The sequence below is a fragment of the Micropterus salmoides genome, unplaced genomic scaffold, assembly GCF_014851395.1.
Source record: "Micropterus salmoides isolate LMB-PRFRI ecotype aquatic unplaced genomic scaffold, ASM1485139v1 Ms_hic_scaffold_2, whole genome shotgun sequence".
Classification (NCBI taxonomy): Eukaryota; Metazoa; Chordata; class Actinopteri; order Centrarchiformes; family Centrarchidae; genus Micropterus; species Micropterus salmoides.
The window spans coordinates 16,273,715-16,297,239 of NW_024041150.1; the positions used below are offsets into that span (position 1 = coordinate 16,273,715).

The 23,525-nt window shown below is 39.1% G+C and overlaps 1 protein-coding gene and 2 long non-coding RNA genes across 5 annotated transcripts; 1 reads left to right on the top strand and 2 right to left on the bottom strand.

Annotated features, from left to right (window-relative positions):
- Positions 1-3,532: 3,532 nt before the first annotated feature.
- On the bottom strand, positions 3,533-5,091 carry LOC119912090. Its single transcript, XM_038731077.1, has 5 exons — positions 5,049-5,091; positions 4,542-4,886; positions 4,282-4,392; positions 4,129-4,163; positions 3,533-3,990 (listed from the first exon to the last, which is right to left on the bottom strand). Exons 1-5 carry the CDS (start codon positions 5,089-5,091, stop codon positions 3,868-3,870), a joined length of 657 nt encoding a protein of 218 aa, XP_038587005.1. The 3' UTR covers positions 3,533-3,867.
- Positions 5,092-10,115: 5,024 nt separating this feature from the next.
- Positions 10,116-16,469, top strand: LOC119912092. 3 transcript variants are annotated; one of them, XR_005446068.1, is made up of 3 exons: positions 10,116-11,561; positions 14,395-14,545; positions 14,942-16,469. It is a non-coding gene; the product is annotated as an uncharacterized LOC119912092 (long non-coding RNA). The 3 variants fall into 3 exon arrangements; XR_005446069.1 differs by having other exon boundaries at positions 10,116-10,369; XR_005446067.1 differs by lacking the exon at positions 10,116-11,561 and having other exon boundaries at positions 14,048-14,545.
- Positions 16,470-22,264: 5,795 nt separating this feature from the next.
- LOC119912093 lies at positions 22,265-23,070 on the bottom strand. Its single transcript, XR_005446070.1, has 4 exons — positions 22,986-23,070; positions 22,729-22,830; positions 22,580-22,614; positions 22,265-22,453 (listed from the first exon to the last, which is right to left on the bottom strand). It is a non-coding gene; the product is annotated as an uncharacterized LOC119912093 (long non-coding RNA).
- Between the last annotated feature and the right edge of the window lie 455 nt (positions 23,071-23,525).

Genomic DNA, 23,525 nt, shown 5'->3' on the forward strand with positions numbered 1-23,525 from the left:
GCCCGTTTTTCACTGTGGGAGGAGCATCAGTAGAGGCACGTATCCGGAGGATGCGCTCTAACCAACGAGCTGGCCTCTCAAATGAACTGGGCAGGGAAAAAATTGAAAGACACTCATAAGCAAAAAGCTGCATTCAGGGACACCAGGCTCAAGATGTGCATGTTTAGTAAGTTATTGTCAGTAAAGAATGGAGAAAACTGTTACAAGGGCAGTAAGAATCAGAATCAACTTTATTGCAAAGTATGTTTACACATACAAGGAATTTGCTGTGGTATTTTGATGGGTAACAATAAACCTAGGTACAAAATATTAGAAAGTAAGTACTGCAGGTCATAAATATAGTCATACATATAAAATGGACAATAACATAAAAAATTATGACAGCAGTGTTTCCTAGAAAATTAAACATGTACAATATGGCTATTTAAATTAAAGTTTGTGCAAAATTTTTTACATGGGATTTATATGAGCAAAGGTTCATCTGAGAGGAGGAGGGATGGTAGAATACAGCCAGTCACCTTCTCTGCCGAGTGAATGATACACTGCATCCTGCAGTGAATGATACACTGCAGTAACAGCAGTGTACCAGATGATGATGGAGGAGGTGAGGTCTTTGGCAGATCTGACAAAGATCGTACATTTTCTGCTGGGATTTCTTGGTGAGGGAGCGCCAACTTGAGGTCCTGGGTAGAGCCTGACCGATATGGGCTTTTGGGGGCCAATGCCGATATTAAAGTAAAAAAGAGCCGATTTATGAGCCAATATTTAGATTTAGAGAATTATTTGGATAGTAGACCCTGATATTTAAAGCTGGTATGTATGTGGGCTTATAAAACCTTTTCCTAAATGGTTCATGTTAATAAAATAGATCACCGTCTCAAAAAGTGAACATGAAAACAATTGCACATCAATAAATATTTGTTGCTGGAATGTCATCTGTAAACAGAGAGAGTGAGAAAGAATAAGCATGTGTGTTTCATTTTACACCTAATCTGCCATCATTTCAATGTAGCACATACACATCTAGGTCATCCCTTTACCAGCACTCTTTAATTCTAACCAAAGCTACTAGAAACCATTTCTCATCATCTGTCTAAATCATGCCGTCTATGATATACATTGAGTTGCTATTGAATGCATCTAAAACTGTCTACAACGAGGACCTGCAGCTTTGAGACTTCATTTAACTAACGTTATAACTACAACCGGAGCCATTACGGCTCTGACTACAACGTCACACAAAGAGCCTGAGCTACAGGAAGCTGTGTTAGATTCTTATTCAGTTCACGTTTATTTACATGTCCGCTCTGGTTTAATCATTTCAGACATGAAGACTGACTGCAGACAAGCAGCTCACAGATATATTTAGAATACTTCAGAAACTACTGTTTAACGGCTCATTAACGTTAGCGCTCCTCCACTGATAAAAGACCTAACCCTAACCCTAGACCCCCATGTTTACTGCCATATACATTTTCGGTCTTCCTTCACGAAAACTGCACAGGGGGAGAATTTTCATATAACTCACTCGTTCAAATTATATTAAGGCTTAAATATATGCATAAGTAAGGACACTCTTTGAGACAGATGACAGGTCGGCGCCAGCATAGGTGGCTGGTTTCAGCGACCAGGCTTCATTCGGCCTGCCTCCACTTTGCCCAGGGCTTTGTTTTAAAAGTAAATTGTTTTGTTAACTATTACCTTTTTATTTTTTATAATTTCAAGTGTGATTACATTATAGTTTTTTTTATATCCAGGATGTATTTAATAAACGATTAAACATGTTAATAGTATAACACAAGTCTTTGGTTTAGTTGTAACACTGATTTTGAAACGAGGGCCAGTTAAAATTGTCTTGCAAAAAAGTTTAATGTTGAGCCCTGACTTTGTCCCATTTTTTGGATTAGCCAGGAGCTGAAATGTGTTTTAATGGGAATGCTTTGTAATATTTAATATATTCATATTTTGCCAATATCTGATCAAAACAATCTATGGGTTAAATGCATGAAATTGGGGGGGAAAAAGCAGAAAACTGCAACAGAGATAATTAGTTACAACTGTTCTCTAAAACTGACACACCCCAAAGAAAATGTGCATTTCAAACTTCGTGTTTGTTTTTTATTCTTTAGATGCATTACAACAACAGATGAAAGGAGAGGGAATGGAGGGGTCGGAGTTCATCTTTGCTGTCATGGTTCAAAAATGGGTCCGTTATGACCCTGAGCGCCTAGGGGGATTGTGCGCCGATAAAACCCCAGACAGTTCAGTGTATACATGTTGTGTTTTGTTCTGTCTGTGCTCAAAATGTTGTAAGTCACTTTGAAATCTGACTTTTCTGAATTAAATGTAATTTCCTGTTCAAACAGGATGTAATAAATAAATAAAATTGTGTGTGAATTAATGTGTGATGGATGTTTTTATTTACTTTGAGTGTAAATTTGTGGTTCAAACCCATGTTGATTGCAGCTCCATGTGGTCTCTGATTGACAGGAGTCAATTGACATAATTTATTGGCAAGTTAGTGGATAATGGTACAGATATTTATAGTAGTGTTAATGATTATAATCGTAATGTTAATGATTATAATTACAATAATAACAATAGGACTAGTAACAATAATTGTAGCAGAGGGTGTTGAGCAGGAACACAGGGGCAGCAGGTGACTCGCAACCACAGATCCAGACTCCACAGCTCCAGAGCCAGAAACACCTGCAGGAAGTGATAGGAAGAGAGAGGAGAGGGACGAGAAAGCACAAGACTACCGGAAAGTGGAGAAGTCGAGTTAGTAACATTAATGGGACGAGTTAATGGGATGAGGTTGCATAGAGAGGGAGAGAAAGAAGAGAAGAGAGGAGCTCAGTGCATCATGGGAAATCTCCCGGCAGTCTAGGCCTATAGCCACATAACTAAGGGATGGTTCAGGACTCACCTGAGCCAGCCCTAACTATAAGCTTTATCAAAGAGGAAAGTCTTAAGCCTACTCTTAAATGAGGAGATGGTGTCTGCCTCCTGAACCCAAACTGGAACCTGGTTCCACAGGACAGGAGCTTGATAGCTGAACGCTCTGGCTCCTAGTCTACTTTTGGAGACTCTAGGAACCACAAGTAACCCTGCATTCTGGGAGCGCAGTGCTCTGGTGGGGTAGTAAGGTACTATGAGCTCTTTAAGATAAGATGGTGCCTGACCATTAAGAGCTTTGTAGGTGAGAAGAATGATTTTAAATTCTATTGTGGATTTTACAGGAATCAATGCAGAGAAGTTAAAACAGAAGAAATATGATCTCTTTTCCTGGTTCCTGTCAGAACTCTAAATCCTGACTGAAAATCCTTAAATAAACTATTGCTATGTAGAAAGTCACACTACTTTCTCAAGGATCTAAGAGAGAAATGGAAGGTTAGATATAGGTCTATAGTTTGCTAAAAGATTTTGTCTTCCTGACAAAAAAAAAATCAGACAGCATTCACTGCGTTATTTCCAGACTTTATTCTCACTAGAGCTTTGATCTAACAGGTCTCATGATTTTCACCTCCGTTGTGCTCACACCACACACTTCCTGCCAAACATGCAAACCACTGCTGCAGAACTCCATCTCTCCAACTCTCACTAAAAGAGACTAGTCACCAATGTCATTACTGGCTCCTCCTCCATCAACCACTAATCACAATCTTTTACTCTAAAACAAGCAAAATAACTAGGGTGCCTTTGGTTGGACAGTTTAAATTGTAGCAGAGATAGCACACTTTGGATGAATACAGAATCTTTATTACAAAATTAGACTTTTTTGATGGTAAATCCTCCTTTAATAGAAGTTTGATATGATAAATCATCAGTTCCACTCTGAGCTGCTGTTCCAGATGTTTCCTGAGTCTATCTGGTGGCAGCATATACAACATTTGGCTCCATCTGGTTTTCTGATTCAGGCCTTCTGCTGCTTATTGCTTTTGGGCGGAAACTCAGTGCTGCATAGTTCAGGGCATCAGAGCCCAGATTCTGTAAATAAAAATATTTACAGTCACTCATATAACATGGCTGAGTTTGTGAGAAAACATAAAATAATTAAATGATAAATGATGAACCAGACAACATACAAAACTGATTTGGATCAATCTTTGGTTAATCTTTGATTACCTCACTGTGTTGTTGATTCCATTCCTCTTTATGTGCTAAATGACAGAAACATCTGGTCAGTTAATTGTCAGTTAATTCAAAAATATAGTTATAATATAAAACAGGAACTTCTGCATTTGTATAAGTTAGCATTTGCAACTTAAATACAAATACCTGTGTGGAGATTCCTTATTTTGACACCCAGACCGATGGCGACTATAACCACGAAAATTATCACAGCACACAGGACAACAATCGTTACCTTTGTCATTCCATCAGACGCTTCTACAAGACAGATAATTAAATTAAACTTTTTGTATACTATTCTACTTCTTGTAGGCTGATATATAGTCCTTATTTTGACAGTGAATGAAAACAGTGCATGTCTGCTTCTTTTGATTCGAAAGACGGACGAGACTTCACAACAATCTTACCTTGAACCTTTAAATAAGTTGCATTGATGATTACTGAGTTTCCATATGAGTAAAATCCACAGAAATACAGTCCAGAGTCAGATAAATCCACTTGTTTGATCTTGAGAAAGATGGTCGTGGTGTTGGACGTCATATTAAATTTGCTGTTTTGAAATCCTTCACAGAACGAAGCATTGGCATCAGAGCTGAACATAGAGGAGATGCAGCTGGCATTGGATCTGTTGTCCAGATTGAACCAGATTATGTTGGAGGGAAAACTGCTAAAGTTGGAACACATCAGTGTGACTTCTTCACCAGGCTGAACCTCCACAGTGTGAAATTCAGAAACTGAGACAGAGATCCAACCTGAAACAAACAGTAACTTATTTTCTAAACCTCTAATTCAGCAGTAACCAAACAATGTACGTAAGTCATGGTATTAATCAATAGTTTGTACATTTCAGCCCTGGCAGATTACTATACTGAAGGAAAGCTAGCAATTGAGAAGAAATCAGAAGTTGTACTTACTGAAGGTACAGAGTAAAGCTGTTACCAAGGTAAAGTTCATCATTGTGCGTACAGTTTGACTGCACCACTGCAATGTTTGTAACTGAACTGTGCTCCAGTAAGAGTGGTCTCAACGTAAAGAGGCGGAGTGTTCATTTTTTTTTTATCCGGCTGACAATATAAGAGCTTTCAGGAAAATGGTTGCAAGTTAATAGCTGCAAGGAGAAAGTTATTATCTTGATGACCCTTGAGATAATCTAGGTAATGTTTCAGCAGTCTCAAAAGATGTATCAGTCTGTACAGTATAAGGAGGTGTACTTTTTGATGTTCTGTACTTTCATCAAGTGTTCTTTTCAGGATACCTCTTACAGAACTGTGTTATTGCACACAGCAGACATTTTAATTCAAAGCTTATGTATTCATTGGACTAGTTGTTGACACATCACTCCATAGAGGTTTAAAGCTGGAGAGCCTTGCCAATTGAGCTCACACAATGCTGATTAAGCCTATAACCAATGGGTAAATCTCTGTATATTTCACAGTATACCAGAGATTTTAAAAATGGTGTCTGTGAGCTAGCGCATTGGTAATGATGCGCTTTACATCAACAAGCAATCACTGGTTTGCCAGGGATAACCTTGGGGGAAACCCATTGCAAAGTAGATAGTCCACTGATGAGAATCTTTATTATAGAGAATTGTTTATTGAATCCTTTTTGTATTATTTATTTTGTTCATTATGAATGTTTGTGATAACGTGCTTTGGCAACATTGTAGCATGCTGTCATGCCAATGAAGCTACTTTTGGACTGAAATCAAATGGAGATATCTCTTTCTCATGGAACAACTGTAGTGACAGATATGGTTTGAGAAGAAGGAGAAGCAGTTTAACCCTACTGTCTGTATTTTGTTGAGCCATGATTTAGTAAGTGATAAAATATGACAAAGTGTCCTGATTTTTTAATAATAATAATATGGTTGAGGTTCTTCAGTTATCACAATATTTTCCCCATCAGGAAACTTGAAAGTGTCTTATCATGCTTGTACCATGTGCACTTATCACAAGCAAAATAAGAAGCTGTATTTATATTGCCAAACATTTTGTGGATGTATTTTGCAGTTTACTTAACCCATGATTAACCAAGATTCATGAATGAGAGTTGCGTAACTGGTAATGTAGCATGAAGCAGAAGACTGTGACCTACAGTTCTACCCCACCTGGCTCATGCACAACAAGAATCACCAGCTATCAAAGCATCACCAAAGTAACCCTTCTCCCTCCATGTACTAGAGGGAGGGGCTTCTCCTGGTTAAGACCTCATTAATGATACAGATATAGACACCTCACTGATAGTGCTGTCACCATAGTGGAATGATGGGCAACTACTAAACATCTTTTATTTCTTTAGGGAATTATCATATCATTATACATGCTTACTTTCACCTTCAATTGCTGTATTGATGTACTTTTTGTTTCAAGAAGACTTTTCTACAAATGTAGAGACGCTGATCATTTTGTCTTCCTGACAGAAGAAAGTCTGACAGTATTGACTGCTTTTATTCTCACAGAACTTTGATCTCCTTGGCCTCATTATTACCTCAGTTTTGCTCCGACCACACTCTGTTGTCTCTTCCTGTCAAACAAGTAATGTATCAGTCACTCCTCCACTGCTGCTGCCCTCCATCTAACTCTCACTACAAAAGACTCTGGGCAGTCATTGTTGCCTTTTTCCATCAAGCATTTATAAACATTTGCTCTCAGACTGAGATATAAAAAACTGATAAACTAAGTAATAGGTGTTCTGTGGAGTTTTTGACCAGTAGTGGTGTTATGCAGCAACATTTTAATGAGATGTTTTCTGTTCTGTTTGTATCTCCCACTCAACATTTATATGCACAAGGTTGCACATGTGATGCCTACGCTTTCCTGCTGACTGCAGAGGGTGAAAAGTAATAATGAAAGTGTGTAGTGGATGCAAGTCATATGTTTCATGCTGTTATACCAAACAACAGTTGATGGTGCTAAAGCTCCAAGAAATATAACTATACAAGATGTAGAAAAAGATGGTTAACCAATGGAAAAACGCATGTATAAATGAATTGTTGAAATATTGAAAAACTGGCTATACAAATGCTTTGTGAGTATGGAAATGTTTTGTTAGGCCATAAAGGATACACACAATGTACTTCTGAGAATCTCTGTAACCAGAGAAGCAATTTCTGAAAGGCTGATGCTAAACTGACTTGCTGGCTTTAAAAGTTCAATAATATCAATAATTCTTAATTATCAATAATAAGATTTGGAACATCATAAGGTTTGAATAGAGAAATACTAGAAAGAATTGAATGATTAGAGTTGAAAAATGTACGAAAAAGCGTAAGAAAGACTATGAATAGAGGGTGGGAACGGGCAGGTGATGGTGATGGCGTAAGGGATAAGACACATGCCTTTGATGTGAGTAACGGGTTCAATTCCCCACTGTAACACATCCACCACTGTGTCCCTGAACCTGAGCAAGACACTTGGCGCTTTTCCATTACCAGTTGAACTCGCCTTGCCTCAGTTTGGCCGTGCTCCGTTTTCTATTGCAGATAGTACCCCTAGATAGTGTAGCTGGTCGTTATAGCGATGCCAATGTTCAATGCGACACACACACCAGCGATCCACACAGCTTGTTTGTTCCGCCATCACTTTTCATAAAACATCAGAAATGGATTTAGTGATGAAATTCTATACGAAAACTGTAAAATATAAAACTTTCTGTTGCTGGCCTCTGTCTGGCGCACGCAATGATGATGCAGTGAATAGTGACTCTGTGATTCTGTGTGACCTATCAGTAGTCTGCCGTGTTTTCACGTCACATTTTAGTATCGCCTCAGCTCGCTTGGAACCTCAATGGAGGTGAGGTGACACGAAAAAAAGTACCTGGAAGCAGGTACAGGTACAACATTTCCACAATGGAAAGCCAAGCAAAGGCGAGTTGAGCTGGTACTATGCAGTGGAAAAGCTGCTTTTACTCCTTGTTGCTCCAAAGGTGTGCAACCTCTGACATATATAGCAATTGTAAGTGGCTTTGGATAAAAGCATCAGCTAAATTAATAAATGTGATGTAATGTAATGAATCGGTTAAAGGATACAAAATATAGTTTTAGCTAGAAGCTGAACTGCATCACTTGACTACTGGCTGGGAGCTAAACTGGATTGTTGGCTTTAAATATTGAATAATACCAATAACGTATGAAAAATGTGGATTATTTTAAGGATTGTTGAAAAGATGATTCTAAACGGTATTGATGGCTTTAATTTGCATGAAGAAGTAGCCGATATACTATCCAGACTTGGAAACATGAGAAATGGTCTTCATGTTGCACTTAACGCTAGAATGGCCATCATGGTCATTTTGACTGGTTTGAAATTTACATGTGCAATAACTTTGTTGAAAAATTTAATTAAATCCTGCTGACATGTGTTTTATGTAAATTACATAAGGTAAAAAAAAAAAAAGGCCCTATAATACTTATTTCAGCCTATTTTATACCTTTTTCAGCCATTAATAATCATATGCCCCTTGGAATTTTGCATCATTCTTCTGCTTATATTTCCTGCGGTTGACCATTGTCTCTCACACTGTCAATAGAAACATCACTAGCGCTCCTGAGTATTTGTATAGTGTTGCTATTTTGCTAACAAATACAAATTGTAGGTTAAATTGGCTAATCAGAAACAGTTAACTGAGTATGTTGGAGTTTTTTATATATATATATATATATATATATATATATATATATATATATATATATATATATATCATCATCATGCTATTTTATGCTATTATTATTGTTATAATCCCTCCCAAACCAGTAAGCCTTCCTTCTCTTGAGCCAACTGGAGCTCCCTATGAGTCATGTTGGCCAGAGACGGCTGTGGAAAAGGGGAAGGATGGGATGTTGTGAATTGAGTCAACTGAATGTCCAGGGAGAAGGCAGAGTCCTGACTGAAGCTGCTGGCCCCACGCATACATTGAAGATGCGCTCATGGCCTTCTTATAATAATAATAATAATCCTTATTTGTAGAGCACTTTTCAAAAACAAGTTACAAAGTGCTTTAACAAGTGTAAAGAATAATACAAAAAAAAGATAAGAGCATGAAAATTTAATATAAAATTAGTAAAATACAATAAAATAAAAGGGATAAAATAAAGTCAAATAAGATCGGGAAAAGCTCTCCTATAAAAGTATGTTTTAAGAAGGGACTTAAAAGAGTTCACTGACTCAGCCGACCTGATTTCCTCGGGCAGGCTGTTCCAGAGCCTCGGGGCCCTGACAGCAAACGCTCTGTCCCCTTTAGTTTTCAGTCGAGACTCTGGAACAGACAACAGACCTCTGCCCGAGGATCTCAAGGTACGTGCCATATTTAAAAAGTCAGTTGCATTAACATTGTTGGGGTCATCAACATGAATATTAAAATCGCCACAAAGAACAATTCTGTCATAATTTAAAACCAGAGTAGATAAAAATTCAGGAAGTTCTGATAAAAATCCTCCAGGCGGTTTTGGTGGGCGATAAATTATAACAAATATGATAGGTTGCAGCCCTCCAACTTTAAGAGTGAGAACTTCAAAGGAGCTAAATTCATCACAGCGTACTTGATGACATTTAAAATGTTTCCTATACACGCTCACTAGCCCACCACCACGACCACTGACCCTCGGTTGACTAAAGCAATCATATTGAGGCGGACACAGTTCAGTTCAGTTCTTGTGTGTGCTATTGATGTAAATAGTTAATTAAAAATTTGTACTAATTGTTTTAGGATTCTGTAGCCTAAAATTCCTTCTTGGCTCTTTTTTGTCATGTTTTAGATAAGCTAGTTTCCAGCTTTTTCAATTAGCCTATGTTCTGTGTTGAAAAAATTGAAATAAAAGGTTTGACCTGTTCTGCTCTGTGCTCTTTGTCTCTGTCTGTTTCTTTGTCTTATTTTGAGGAGGTCTGTTTTGTCTGTGTTTCTTGGTTCAGTATGCATGTCATGGTTATTTTGAAATGATCTCTTGTCTGCCAGTTGGTCTATGTGTCTGCCTGTTTCCTGTTTTAGTTTGTTGTTTGCTACTGCTGTTGCTCAAGCCATGCGAGTCTGTCTGTGAAGCTGATTCTCTGTCCTGCATTCCTTGTTACTCTGCTCACTGTAATTGTGTTTCCTGGAATATTGGTTATTGTCAGCTTGGACAATTCTTTGTTTTACTATTTGTGGATTTTGGACATTATGTTTTCTTTTTGGATTTTTCATTCTTTGTGGATACCTTGTTTTCTGGATTGCTGTCTTTAAGGTTGGACTTGAACCTACAGTAAGTTGTACATTTTGAGTTTTGTTAAATAAATCTTCCTGAAAACGGAACCAGCTAAGTTTGTGTTTTGCATTTGGGCCCAAAAACTGCCTCTGTCTGTGCACTCAGCACCCAATGCTGACACATAATCAAATATGATACTTTTTATTGTTATTTAAAGTTAATGGCATACTTATATCTTGCATTAGTGAGCTTCTTATGCTCAAACACAGGACCTTAGTTGTCTCCCATGCCAGGCTTGTTGTTATGGTTCTTATTTCTATGTTTATAATAGGGCTTACTGCCTTCATACAGAAAATTTACTATTGACACTGTTTTCACATCTGGATAGCACAGGTATGTGTTCAGCATCAACATAGCAGATATGTGGTCACTTGTTGTTACCCCATACAAAATGCTCATACACCCCTCAGCTGTACTGATACAGTGGTCCAGCCATGATGTTCTGTGCCAGGCCTCACTAATGTAAGTATAACTGTCTGTGAGCAACAATACTGTGTTTGACAGTATAAAATTATCATCTCCAGAAAATTGAATTATATGTGTGGCACATAGTGACTTCTTATCTGAGATATCCGCATTTATGTCTCCAAGAGGTATTACTGTTTTGAATAAAAGAACTGATGCAGGCAAGCCTATTTAAATCATCCTCATTCTAACAGCATTCACACCAAAAAGATCCTCGATAGCAAGCATATGCCATACTGGAACATTCACTGGACAAAAACCTGTTACATTCTCTGACAGTTGTGATGACTTAACTGTCTCTTGTATGCTATTGTGCATATCATAAAATAGTTCTTTCACAGTATCTTCAGCACCGTTTAATGTACTTGTCTACCTTGTTTGTGAGGTCTCTACATTTAAGAAATTCCTTGACAATCTGATCTTTAACATGTTTGGTTCCATTAAAGAACTTCAAGACGGTTCCACTAAAAGAGTCAAATGAAAATGTGGATTTGGCCCACTGAGGTATCCAATTTCTCACACTTGCACAAATGTGTGTCATTAAGTGTAAATTAAATGTCATGTTTTCTCTACCAAACAACTCACAAACTCACACATTTATTCAGTGCCCTTTCTGCATTAATATCAACAACTTGGGTCTGTTCCTGAAGCAGAGAAAAAATGCCAAAAACCAGAAGGGAAAGATGGTTCCAGTATGTCGTTAAAAGAACATCAGAAAGCAAAGGTAAAGTATAAAACAAAATATTCCAATATTTTTGCTCTTTTGCAAAATGTGGTGCTCTAGTTAACTCTACTGGAGGCTGGATGGCTAGCAACTGCTTATCGAAAGGTAAGATAGATTGGCACTGATCTTATCAAGCGCGTTATTAGCAGGTTACGGATGTGAAGAAATTCTGCAGAGAAGCAAATGTGAAACACAAGGTAAGCACATTTGTATGAAAACCACTTGTGTTCAACCCTCAAAGGTAACTAGTTAGTTAAATAAGTTAAGTTAGCTAGGAGCTAACTATAGCAGCACAATTGAGTTTTTGCAGATGAGAAAAGACACTGCTAAAACTTTAGCCAGAACTGATTGCTCTCGGAGGCGATGTGGTGAAATTGATTATATTAATAATAGTCTAACTTTTTTACTTCAGACTTCAGGATCAATAGTTGAAGTTAAGTTATGAGTAAGTGAAATGTATTTAAACATTAGCGTTACATATAGAAAAACACATTTTGACCTTTGGAAGAGCTGGCTCACCTCCTATTCACAGATCATGAGTGCAGGTGAGGGGTCAGAGAAGTGAGTGATAGCGTGGCAATGGGGTAAGGTGATTGTTTGAAGATGGTGATGGAGTGGGGGAGAGGTGTGACTGTGGGTTTCTCAAACCTACAGTAAAAACCATTCAGCTCGTCAGCCAGTCGTTGAGTACCAACAGTGTTGGGGGATGGTCTCCTGTGGTTAGTAAGTGTCCGCAGGCTTCTCCACACTGACAAGGGGTCGATGGCTGTGAAGCTTTTTTCTAGCTTTGCAGCGTAGCTCCTCTTTGCAGCTTTGACCTCTTCAGTCAGTGTGTTCCTGGCTTGGTTGTACAGGACTCTGTCCCCACTTTTGAAGGCCTCCTCTTTGGTTTGACAAAGCTGCCTGAGTTTTGCTGTGAACCAGGGTTCTTGGTTGTTGTATGTGCAGAAGGTTTTAGTCGACACACACATGCCCTCACAAAAACTGATGTAAGATGTCACAGTGTCAGTTAGTTCGTCCAGGTCAGTGGCTGCAGTCTCAAAAACACTCCAGTCAGTGCAGTCAAAGCAGGCCTGTAACTCCAGCTTTGACTCGCTGGTCCATCTTTTCACACTCTTCACAACAGGTGTAGCAGATTTCAGTTTCTGCTTGTATGAGAGTCCCAGGACTGGACTGGGAACAGAGCGATAGACATCGTTTAATGTAGTGTAGCAGTGGTCTAGTGTGTCAGTGTCCCTGGTGGGACACTTGATATGCTGTCTGTACTTTGGGAGTTCGTGGCTGAGGTTTGCTCTGTTGAAGTCCCCAAGAACAATTAGCAGGGAGTCTGGGTGTTTTTTCTCCACGGTAGTTATCTGGTCGGCCAGGTGTAGTAACGCCTCACTAACACAGGTCTGAGGTGGAATGTAAACGGCGACCAGAACAACTCCGTTACACGATCCGCACGGAAGAAATTAAATCCTGGTAGGTGAAGTGCGCTGTCCGGGATATGCTCGGTGAGCCAGGACTCAGTAAAACAGAGGGCGGAAGTCCTACATTAGTCCTAGTTAGTTCTGTTGAGGAGCAGCAGTTCATCTATTTTGTTGGCCAGAGAGTGGACATTTGTCAGGGAGCGCAGTGCGAAAACCCCGCGGTCTCAATTTAACCAGTGCACCAGCACGCTTCCCCCTTTGGCGTCTCTGGTATATCCTGTACAGAGTGGCTGCTCCTCCAACTAATAACTCAGGGAAAGTTCCATGTTCAATAAAGAGTGGTGGAAAAGTGTGAGCAGTTGGAAGTCCAATGTTTAAGAGCTCTTCTCTGTTAAATGTTCCCAGGGAGGGACAGAAGAAAACAGAATTTAAATACAAAAACACAAAAAGCACTACAGAGCGTAATCCAGAGGCGGCTGTCTGAGGCGTCATCTTTATTATTATTTTTTTTTAAACCTGTCCTGCCCAGCAGCCTGGTATAGAGTATGATGAGCTGGATACCATATTGTGCCTGACAGATTTTACTTTAACAACAGTATTAATATACTCCTTTGTCTGTTTTATTATTTATTTAATTATGTATTGATTTATCACCGGGCCGGACACGGGGCAGACATGGGGATGGGGGGTCACAAACATCGCACAAACAGACAGCATAGAGAAAGGACAACACCTGCAAGAGAAGGGGGATGGAGGGTGGGGACAACAGGGAATAGCAAAGGGAAACACCAATTGCAGAAAGCAACTAAACCTGCAATAGAACAGAGAGGGGGGCTTGGAGCGGAGAAAAAAAAAACAAAAGCATACAAACAAACAAACAATAATAATAATAATACAAGACAACCAGCCGAACAGCAGCAATAAATAAGTGACATAGTAAGACAACTAAGAGAGAAATGAAAACACGAAACAGTCAAACACAAATAAGCAACACAACACAGACATGAATAATAACAATAAGTAACTGAAAGAAAAGCATCAAGAATAACTCTATCAGGGACAACCTAAATTTGTTTGTGTCCTTGTGTGAGACTGTGTGTGTCTGTGTGCGTGTGTCTGTATGTGTGTGTACATGTGTGTGCGCATAAACCTGTCAAAGAATGTAGTTGTTAGTGAGAGTGGGACGCCACGACCGTGCCTCACCGACCCCAGCCACAGGCAGGCAAGAACCCTAATAGCCAATAGAAGTGGGAGAAAAAATTAAAATAACAAATAAATAAATAAATAGATATCCCAGATGCAACTGGGATATAAAAATAAAAATATCCCAGATGCAACCGGATCGACCTGCGCCGCAATGGATGGACTCTTCCTGATAATGATCCTTTAAATTACAAACTTATTTTTCTGCTCACTTTAAGGTAAAGCTACCCGGAGGAAGAAAACATCCTGGCAACAGACAGAGGTGCAGGCAGTGGAATGGCACTTGAAGCAGTTCATCATTGTTCTGTAACAGCAAAGAGTGACTGTGACAAGTGTTTAAAGGCTGAACCTCCAGAATCTTTACAAAGGGTGTGTGTGATTCTGAGTGAGAGAGATGGTTTAGTTGGATAGAGTGCTGTTTGTGTATATTTGAGTAAGAAAACAGACAGATGTTATTTCTGATGAGATGGACAGCTTAATTAGCCTTAAAAACACTCTTGTCGATCTTAAAACACCAACTTCTGCTCATGAAAACGTGTTATATTATATACATATATAATAATGTGCAAATAGGCCGGTAAAGTATGTTGCCCCATTATAAAAGCTATTCCATGTATCATCCCATTCAGACCTGTTATGTTATAGATGGAAAGGTACTTGCAATGTCAGGTTTATGTGGTTATCAGGCACAACATAATCTTTGCTACTCGAGGAAATAATTATTTACAAATTGTATTTTCCTTCACCTTTATTTTTTAATTTTAGACCCATCAGAGGAGAGCAGATGAGATAAACAAGGCAGGCCCAGTTGACCTGACATGCACAGCACTACAAAGAAGGTCCTTTCAGCATAAATGATTCGAAACTCAAACTGGAAGCGAGCACTGCACAGCTTCAGAGATCACAAAGCAAACTGAGGACACAAGACCTCAATGGACAGAGACAGTTTAAAACAAGGCAATGTTGTGGAACAATTGTACATGCTGGGGAAATTATTGAGACGCTGTGTTGTTGCTGTCACCAGCCTTTTAGCTTTATGTGCTATGCATATAAACTGAATTTGATGCTCTGACATATTTGCAAGGCTATGCCAGAAGCCATTGTCTTTTTTAAAACTTGGAAATCTTCAAGTGTTTCCCTTGTAAACCATCAGGCATTCACTGAAACATAGAAAACTCTTGGGCTTGTACAACAGCGAATATGTCCAGTTATCCATTACTTGACAACAGGTTGGATATGGCCATGGCAGCTACAATCGTTTAAAGTTGTGCTGGAAAATCTCACTCCTCTTAAGGTGCCTAGAAAGAACTGCAGCACCTATGGCAGCGGGGCTTCTGTGCAAACTCTACACATTTCCTTGTGTACATGCTTGCGATGTTCAAAAGCATACTGTCCCCTAAAGAGGGGCTCCATTAAGTACCAGAAGCAATTTGAAGATTTGGCACAAGTGAAACTGTACAAAGATGCAGTGATACAAACATTGAAATCAATACGGAAATAATGAGTAGAATAGCGTAAATGTAATAAATAATGTGTAGAGTCTCTGTTGCGCATGGCGCTGACACAGGGCGTGCATCCTGGGCGCATTGCATGAATATAGTTGTTAGCAGCATTGTCAGCAGCAGCCACCATTGTTCTTTGTCTGTTTAACTTTGTTTGCAATAAACCTTATTTTGATAGACAGTTGTGACTCCTCAATGTTGCCTCCCTTGAGCCAGGGTCGTAATATTACTACAGAGGTTTTTTCACATTTGAGATTGAGAGATAGATATGGACAGATAAAGTTAGATATAGTCATATCTTGGAACATCCTGATTGAAAGATGTTGAGAATAACAGAAAGAAGGGGACACCAGATCAGAATCGTCTGTTTCGATTGAAGCCCCTTATGGACACCATCAAAGATGCTTGCAAAGCATTTTACCACCCCAGGCAGAACATTTCAATTGACAAGAGGAGGTGTCAACAAAGGGTCATACTGGAAGGACTCAATATATGAAGGCAAAGCATACCAAGCAGGGTTTTAAACTCTTTGTTTTGGCTGACAGCAGCAATGGCTACACCTCAGACTCACTGGAGTGATGTGTAAGTCAACTGTACACTGGAAAGTCACAGTTTGCCTCAGGCGCTGGACTTGCGTATGACTCTGTCATGTCCCTGATAAATCCAGCATTCCTGGGCAGTGATTTTCATCTGTATGTGAATACTCAGTCCAAGACTGTTCAAAGATCTGTTTATCCTCAATATTGGAGCATGTACATACAGAGTAAATAAAAAAAGAATGTCCCCTCAAATGCTCTGCAAAAAAAGAATCCTAGGGGCTTCATCAGGTGGATCCATGATGAGCCAAAGGTTTTTGTGAAGTGCATGGACACATGCGAGGTGTCAGTATGCTCCACAATCCACCAGGCATTCTCTGGAAGCACTGTGCAGAGAAGAGTCAAAATACAGAATGGCAGCTGGACCACCAAATCCATTTCATATCCAACACTTGTCACGCAATATAAGAAGCACATGGGAGGTGTTGATCTGTCATACCAACTTATACAGTACTACTCTGTACACCACAAGTTCATGCGCTGGTACCAGACATTGTTTTTCCGCTTCCTGGACATTGCAGCCACAAATAGTTCCTCCTTTACAAGGAGCTTTGCAGAGAGAAGCAGGAGGAAGCCGACCCCCACAAGGGAAGGAACTGACAGTCCAGTTGTGTGGTGTCACAGTTGCAGTCGCTACCGCCAAGGAACAGAGTGTGCACTTATCCGTGGCAATCTCAGAACAAACTGATGCTAGCAAGAGGGGGTCTGGCCCCCTCCAGACTGTCTTTCTGGTCTTTCTACAGTGCACTCAGGTGCACTCAGGTCAGTCAGTCTACCCCTGGAAGTGTAGGGAGTGTGATTTGGCCCTCTGTCTCATTGCAGACAGGAACTATTTTGTGACTTGGCACACATAAGACTGTGGAAAAAAACTGGGGAAAACGGAAGGACTTCTCCGTAAAAATGTAAATAGTTTTTGATGTGTTTTGGTTCAAATGTTAATTTTGTTACGACCTGAGGGAACAATTTGAGCAACCAAAAATGCTGTTCATTAAATTTTTCAATGTAATTTGAATAAAGGTCCGTGAGATTTAATTTCCTTTTTTTTTTCTTGTTGTCTTTATGGTCATATAACTATACGTTCATGTGACATCATTGCAGTTTACATATTCTAATAGCCTAGGTTGTCCTGAAAAAAACATGTAGATTAATTAATAGATTAATTATGCCCTGCAGAGTTGAGGTTACACAAGGAGAAAATGCAAACCTAAAAAGGGTAAAAATGGATTATACATCTGAGGGTTAAGACCCAACCTTCTTTACCCATGTCTTGACTGCATGACAAATAAGCTGAATATCAGATTTTCTGGTTACACTTACATTGTATTAAATTATTATCATAATTTAATACAAGATTGTCTTGTACATTGTATTAAATTATTATCATAATTTAATACAATGTACAAGACAATCTTGAAGTATATATATATATATATATATATATATATATATATATATATATATATACTAGATTATTTGTGAGAAGACACAGAGCCGTCCAGCTCCTGTACATCCAACAGGTAGAATCTCTATAACAAGACACTTCTTACCTATAGTCCGGAAGAAAAACTGTGAGCCAAATGCCAGGCCTCATCGCTACTTATACACAGGGTGAGACGATGGTTGTTTCCTTTCCGAATAAACAAACAAACTGTTTGATTAATTTGCAATGCGCAATAAATAAAGCTTTTAAGGTCATTTGCAGCACATGCAAAAAGAAACATTATTTAAGATAATAAACACAAATGGCAATATCTGTTTTTGCATAGAATGCAGTGCAATTTAATCATAAATAAGGTGTCATGGGTAGTAGAGTGCAGAAGCAGAAAACAGAGGCGTGGATCCAAATGCAGACAGAGCCAAGGGAATTGCAGTCCAACAAAGATTTGTTAAACAAGTAAAGTAGGCTTTACAGTGTTTTACAGTGTAAAAGTAACTCCAAACAAAAACATCATCTACAGGGAAAATCCAAAAAAGAGGAACTCCTCAATTCTATGGGAAGCAGCCGAGCAAAGAGAATACTACTCCTGCAACTGTAGTCCAGCTTCGCCGCTGCTCCGCCAGGCCCAGCCCATCAGCCAACTCCACGGTAGATAACCATCTCTACAGCTTGTCCAGCATCCAGTCATCGCTCACTAGCAAGCTCTAGAACTCTACGCTCGCCGAAAGTTAAGTTTTCTTGGCACAGTTGGCTGTTTTTTATTTTGTTTTTCTCTCTCAGGCACAGGCGATGCCATCACTCCGACGGCGTCCATGGCATTACCTTGTTGAATAATTCCTTGGTGTTTCTTTCCTTAAATTGACATAAATTGGTTGACACAAATTGAAATGTTTGTACACTTTGTTGGTTTGCTTTGTTGGTTTGCAATAGTTTAACTGTTGGTTTGCAATAGTTTAACTAAAACTCACCATGCAGTACTAGTGTTGTATAACTCAGAAGAATTACTAAATGTTTAATAAGTGTGTACCAACTCATATTTTATTCTTATACTCTGTGTGTTTATGAACCTGTGCCTTTTCAATGTGCCAACATGAGCAGAGCAGCTGCTCAGGCAGCGCAGGCAAAACCTAGCCAACCGTAACATACACAATGGTAGTAGGGCACCTGCTGTAAGTCACATACGCCAGGATCTCCTGGCAAACTGAGGCCAAGAATGAGATCATGACACATTGTGATTAATGGCGCCTAGTACTGCAAGGTACGGCCAGGTACTGCATGAAACCAAGCTTTGCATTGCCGAAACTAAACTTTGTATGAGACACAGCACCCTCATGGTTGGCATTGTTGAATCATGTAATTCCATATTGAATCATTTTATGCATTTATCAAATATGTTATTCCTTATTAATTATTTAAAAAAATACAATTGTAAGTATTATTAAGTAAGTATATTTAATGGTGTCAAATTATGCTTGTATAACTTTTAAAAAAATACAGTGATACTGAAGTTGAAACATATTGGTGAATTTCTAGTCCAGTAATGTTAAAAATATAAAGAAGGATAAATTGTAACTATAATTATGCATAATAACAGCTAAAAAGAATTGAAAATTGTGACATTAGTGAAAGGGTTAATTTGGTAAAACAGTACGTGAAAACGGCCACTAGATGGGAGCAGAGGATAAGAAATTCACCAAAGGAGAGGAGTGGTCAGCGAACATTGTAGGTGGAGTTAAGGTGTAACGCCCACCTGGAAGGAGGAGATAAGGTGGAGTTTAAGGTGAATATAAGGCGATGTTCGCTGACCACCAGCTCAGTTCCATCCTGAGACCTGCAGGGATGTTACTCGGGTTTATCTGTCCTTTATTGGAATAAACTCTTTTGCACCTCCAGTCTCCAGTGAAGTCTTTGACTACGCAGTTTTTGACTAAAGAAGAAAGCTAATAGAGTAATTTTATTGAGTTTAATACGTTTGTTAGGGTAGGGACCAGGTCTTCCACTGGACCGGCCGGTCCTTATTTCCGACCCGACAACCTCCTGCAGTCCAGTTCCTCCAGGGAGGGGTCCCATTCATTCCTCTGCTGCCACGATCTTTCCCTGAGCTGGGAAAGGCCCTGGGAAAGCAACCCAACAGCTCTTGTTAAATATTTGATTGCAGGATTGGTTCAGGGGCTCTTAGCTGGCCTGACTTGGTTGCCAAGTGTCATTTATTTGCAATAATTTAAAGTCACATTAATCACCTTAACATTAACATAGTTGGGAAGCTAACTCATGTCAAACCATATGAGGTAATACTAAACGCTACAAAGCTAATGCAAACGCTACAGTGCAAATTCTACAAAATTAAACGCTATGACGTTAATGCTACATAGCTAAACGCTAATAGCCCCTTTAGATAGGAATTGATTTGTGCAAGCTCATCAAGTGGTGCGCTGCGCCCGACACAGCAACAAACGACCTTTGAAAATAATGAGCTTCATAGTGCGGCGTTGCTTTCTGTCTGAAAGCCTATAACTCTACAAAGCAAAACACTAATGCTACAAAGCTAATGCTACAAATCTAAACTCTAAGCTATGTCTCCTATTTTGATTTAGCCAGACACAGCGACTGCAACTGCCTCACAGTTTTCATATCATGTGACATGGTGACATTTTGCAGTGCCTGCGAAAGTGTACACAATTTTGAACGAGCATGCTTATGTAAGTCCAGCACGTCACGGTAAGTTAGTGCTGTCCAGCACCACACAAGTCAAACACACCTAAAGTCATTTGGCTATCTCTTTGCTAGCTCTCTGCTTTGCTAGCTCCTCCTGCTGGCATCTTCCATATATCTAATGGAGGGCCAGGGAGTCTTGAAGGGTGTAGTCGTCTTGGGGGGTCTGCTCTTTGCCTCAGGCTTCATTTTGTCCTTACTGCTGCTCTCTGCCTTGGGCCTTCCATGTATGCACAGAGATGGGTGGAGAGGCGCTCTCCCTGCCTCATGGCTTTTCCATGTAAGCACGTGGAAGGGCAGAGAGGTGTTCTCTCCCTGCCTATGGGTTTTAACGTAGGCATGTGGAAGGGCGATGGGGTTGTAATGGGTCTCTGGCTTTCCATATATGCACATGGATGGGCAGGGAAGTGATATCCCATACCACCATACTGCCAAACACAACTACAATGCCACAATATCAGTCTTTGATGAAAGTTGTCCTGACTGAATTCAAGTTGATTGTGATTTATAAAGGAAAATCGGCGTAGGACCTGCACACTGTTTTGGGGTTGTAATGGCGCAGTGGCTAACATACATACCTTTGGTGACCCAGGGTCCAATCCTCACTGTAACTCATCCACCAATGTGGAATCCAGCAAGACACTTAACCCCTAGTTGCTCCAGAGGCGTGCGACCTTTGATATACTTAGCAATTGTAAGTCACTTTGGGTAAAAGCGTCAGATAAACGAATAAATGTAAATGTTTTAAAAATCAGAATATTTTTGTGCGTATGCACTTCCTGTGTTTTGTACATATGCAACCTTTAGTAGTCTTTTCTGCATAAAGTTCTAAAAGTGAGGCCTCAGGACATGATCAGATAAACTACAGAAACCATGAAAACCAAACCAACAAAATCACAACAGGAAAATAAAACCCCCAAACCCCAAACCATGACACTAGCTTGCACAGCTTTATTCACAGTTCAAAAGATTAAAAAATGTATGAAGCCTTTTTTGTTTGAGAAGTGAAGGGCTACTTTACTGCTGTAATCAAGATTTAAGAAGTTATCTGGTGTATAATGTTTGTATAACTTTGCTTCCTAGAAAAGCTCTCTGGTTAGAGATGGTTAATTCAGAATATAGTAAAGTTTTGCAAGCCCCTGTGACTGTTACACTATTAAATATTAAATCATTACGTTATTGTTCCTGTTAAAGCAGGAATTTATTGTTGTGGTTGGTTAAGGTGGAGCTATTTTTTACTATTTGATATAGGACTGCAACAAATTATTTTTATTATGGATTAATCTCCTGATTATATTCTCAAATAATCAATTAAAACTAGCATTAAAGGACTTTAGTGAAGTAACTCAATTTTATACTTGAGTAAATGTACTTTGTTGCAGGTGTCCATGCTAGAAGTTGCTGTCCTTTAAAATACACAATTGTTTTTCCTGAGAGAAATATTTTACAGCAAATGGGTCATAACAGCGGTGTTATTATCCGTGTTATAGCACGGCGTGTTTGAGTTCTACACAAGTCTTTCAGCAACAGGCCTCAATAAATGTAAGAAAAAAAACAAACAGTAATATTTTTATTTGGTGTGTTTTGTGGCTGTCGGTGGTAACATTGTGAAAGAAACACACTGGAGAAAATAGAACCCAGCTGAAGGCTTGTCTTCCCGTGGTGCAGTTTTCTCACCACACATACAGTACATACAACACACATGGGGCAAACTTTATAGCTACTGTATCTTTGTATCTTTATTACCTTCACTGTTATATGTATACTATTAAGTCAGCAATTGAAATAGGTAAAACCTAGCAGAAGATTTGTATTTATTTTTATTTTTGAAAAGTTCTGCTGTCCACCACCCACACAAAAGCACAACTGCAGATTAACATGACAAAGCATCAGTTACATCCTGAACAGCATTTCTTGATTCCTCAGTCTATCTAGTAGCAGAATACACAACATTGGGCTCCACTTCTCTTCTTCTTGCTTTTGCACTGAAATTCACTGCTGCGTAGTTCAGGTCATCAGAGCCCAGGTTCTGTTAAAGACAATATTTATAGTCACTTATCTTACCAAGCTAAAATTTAGAGAAAAGACTAAAGAAAGACTAGACATAATTTTAAATGACAAAACTAAGACAAGTAAATTATAATAAAGGATTCACCGCATGCTGTTGTGGATTCTCTTCTACACTGGCAGCTGAATGACAAAGACAATATGCCAAATAAGGTGACAAACATGTTCACAGAACTTTAAAGAAGTGAAAAAAGAATAATTCAAGTACAAGACAAAAACAGTTGCTTAAAAAAGTACCTTTCTGAAGTTTCCCGATTTTAACAACCAGACAGATGATGACCATTACTAGGAAAACAGTCAGACCGCCCAGGATCACACTCATCAGCTTTGTTATTGACTCTGTTAAAAAAAGATAATATAATTAGACACTGTTTTCTCTCTCTGCTGGCTTGAGAAGTGCTTACATCAAATTGACAAATGTGAGCCATACTGTTTTTATATTAAAAATGACTAGGGAATCTGCAGATTAAAAAAAAGATTAAAGAGGATCTTACTTTTAGACTTTCTGTCAACGTCATCATGCGATTCATCACTGCCTTGTAACAAAATTTCAACAATACTTATCGGTCTCTTGTTTTGATAATAATTAAGTAGACACATATGTTCTTTTAGGGCAATTATTAAAATTGCAGATATAAAACGACAAAACAGAAGAACAGGATTTTATAATAATCTTACCTTCAACATTTAAATGTATCACTCTGAAATTCACCCGTCCCTCTATGTAAAATCCACAGAAATACAGCCCAGAGTCAGAAATATCCACTGTCTTCATTTTGAGAGAGACAGTGGAGATGTTGGAGCTCATGTTAAATTTTTCATTTTTAAATCCATCACAGTAGAAAGGATCACTGTTAGAGCTGCTCATAGTGGAGACACATCTGGCCTCGGTTCTGTTGATCACTCTGAACCATAACGTCAAAGAGTCAGATGGGGACGTGTTGGAGCACGACAGTGTGACCTCTTCACCAAGCTGGACCTCCACAGTCTGAGTCTCAGAAACAGAGACAGAGATCCAGCCTGAAACAGACAGC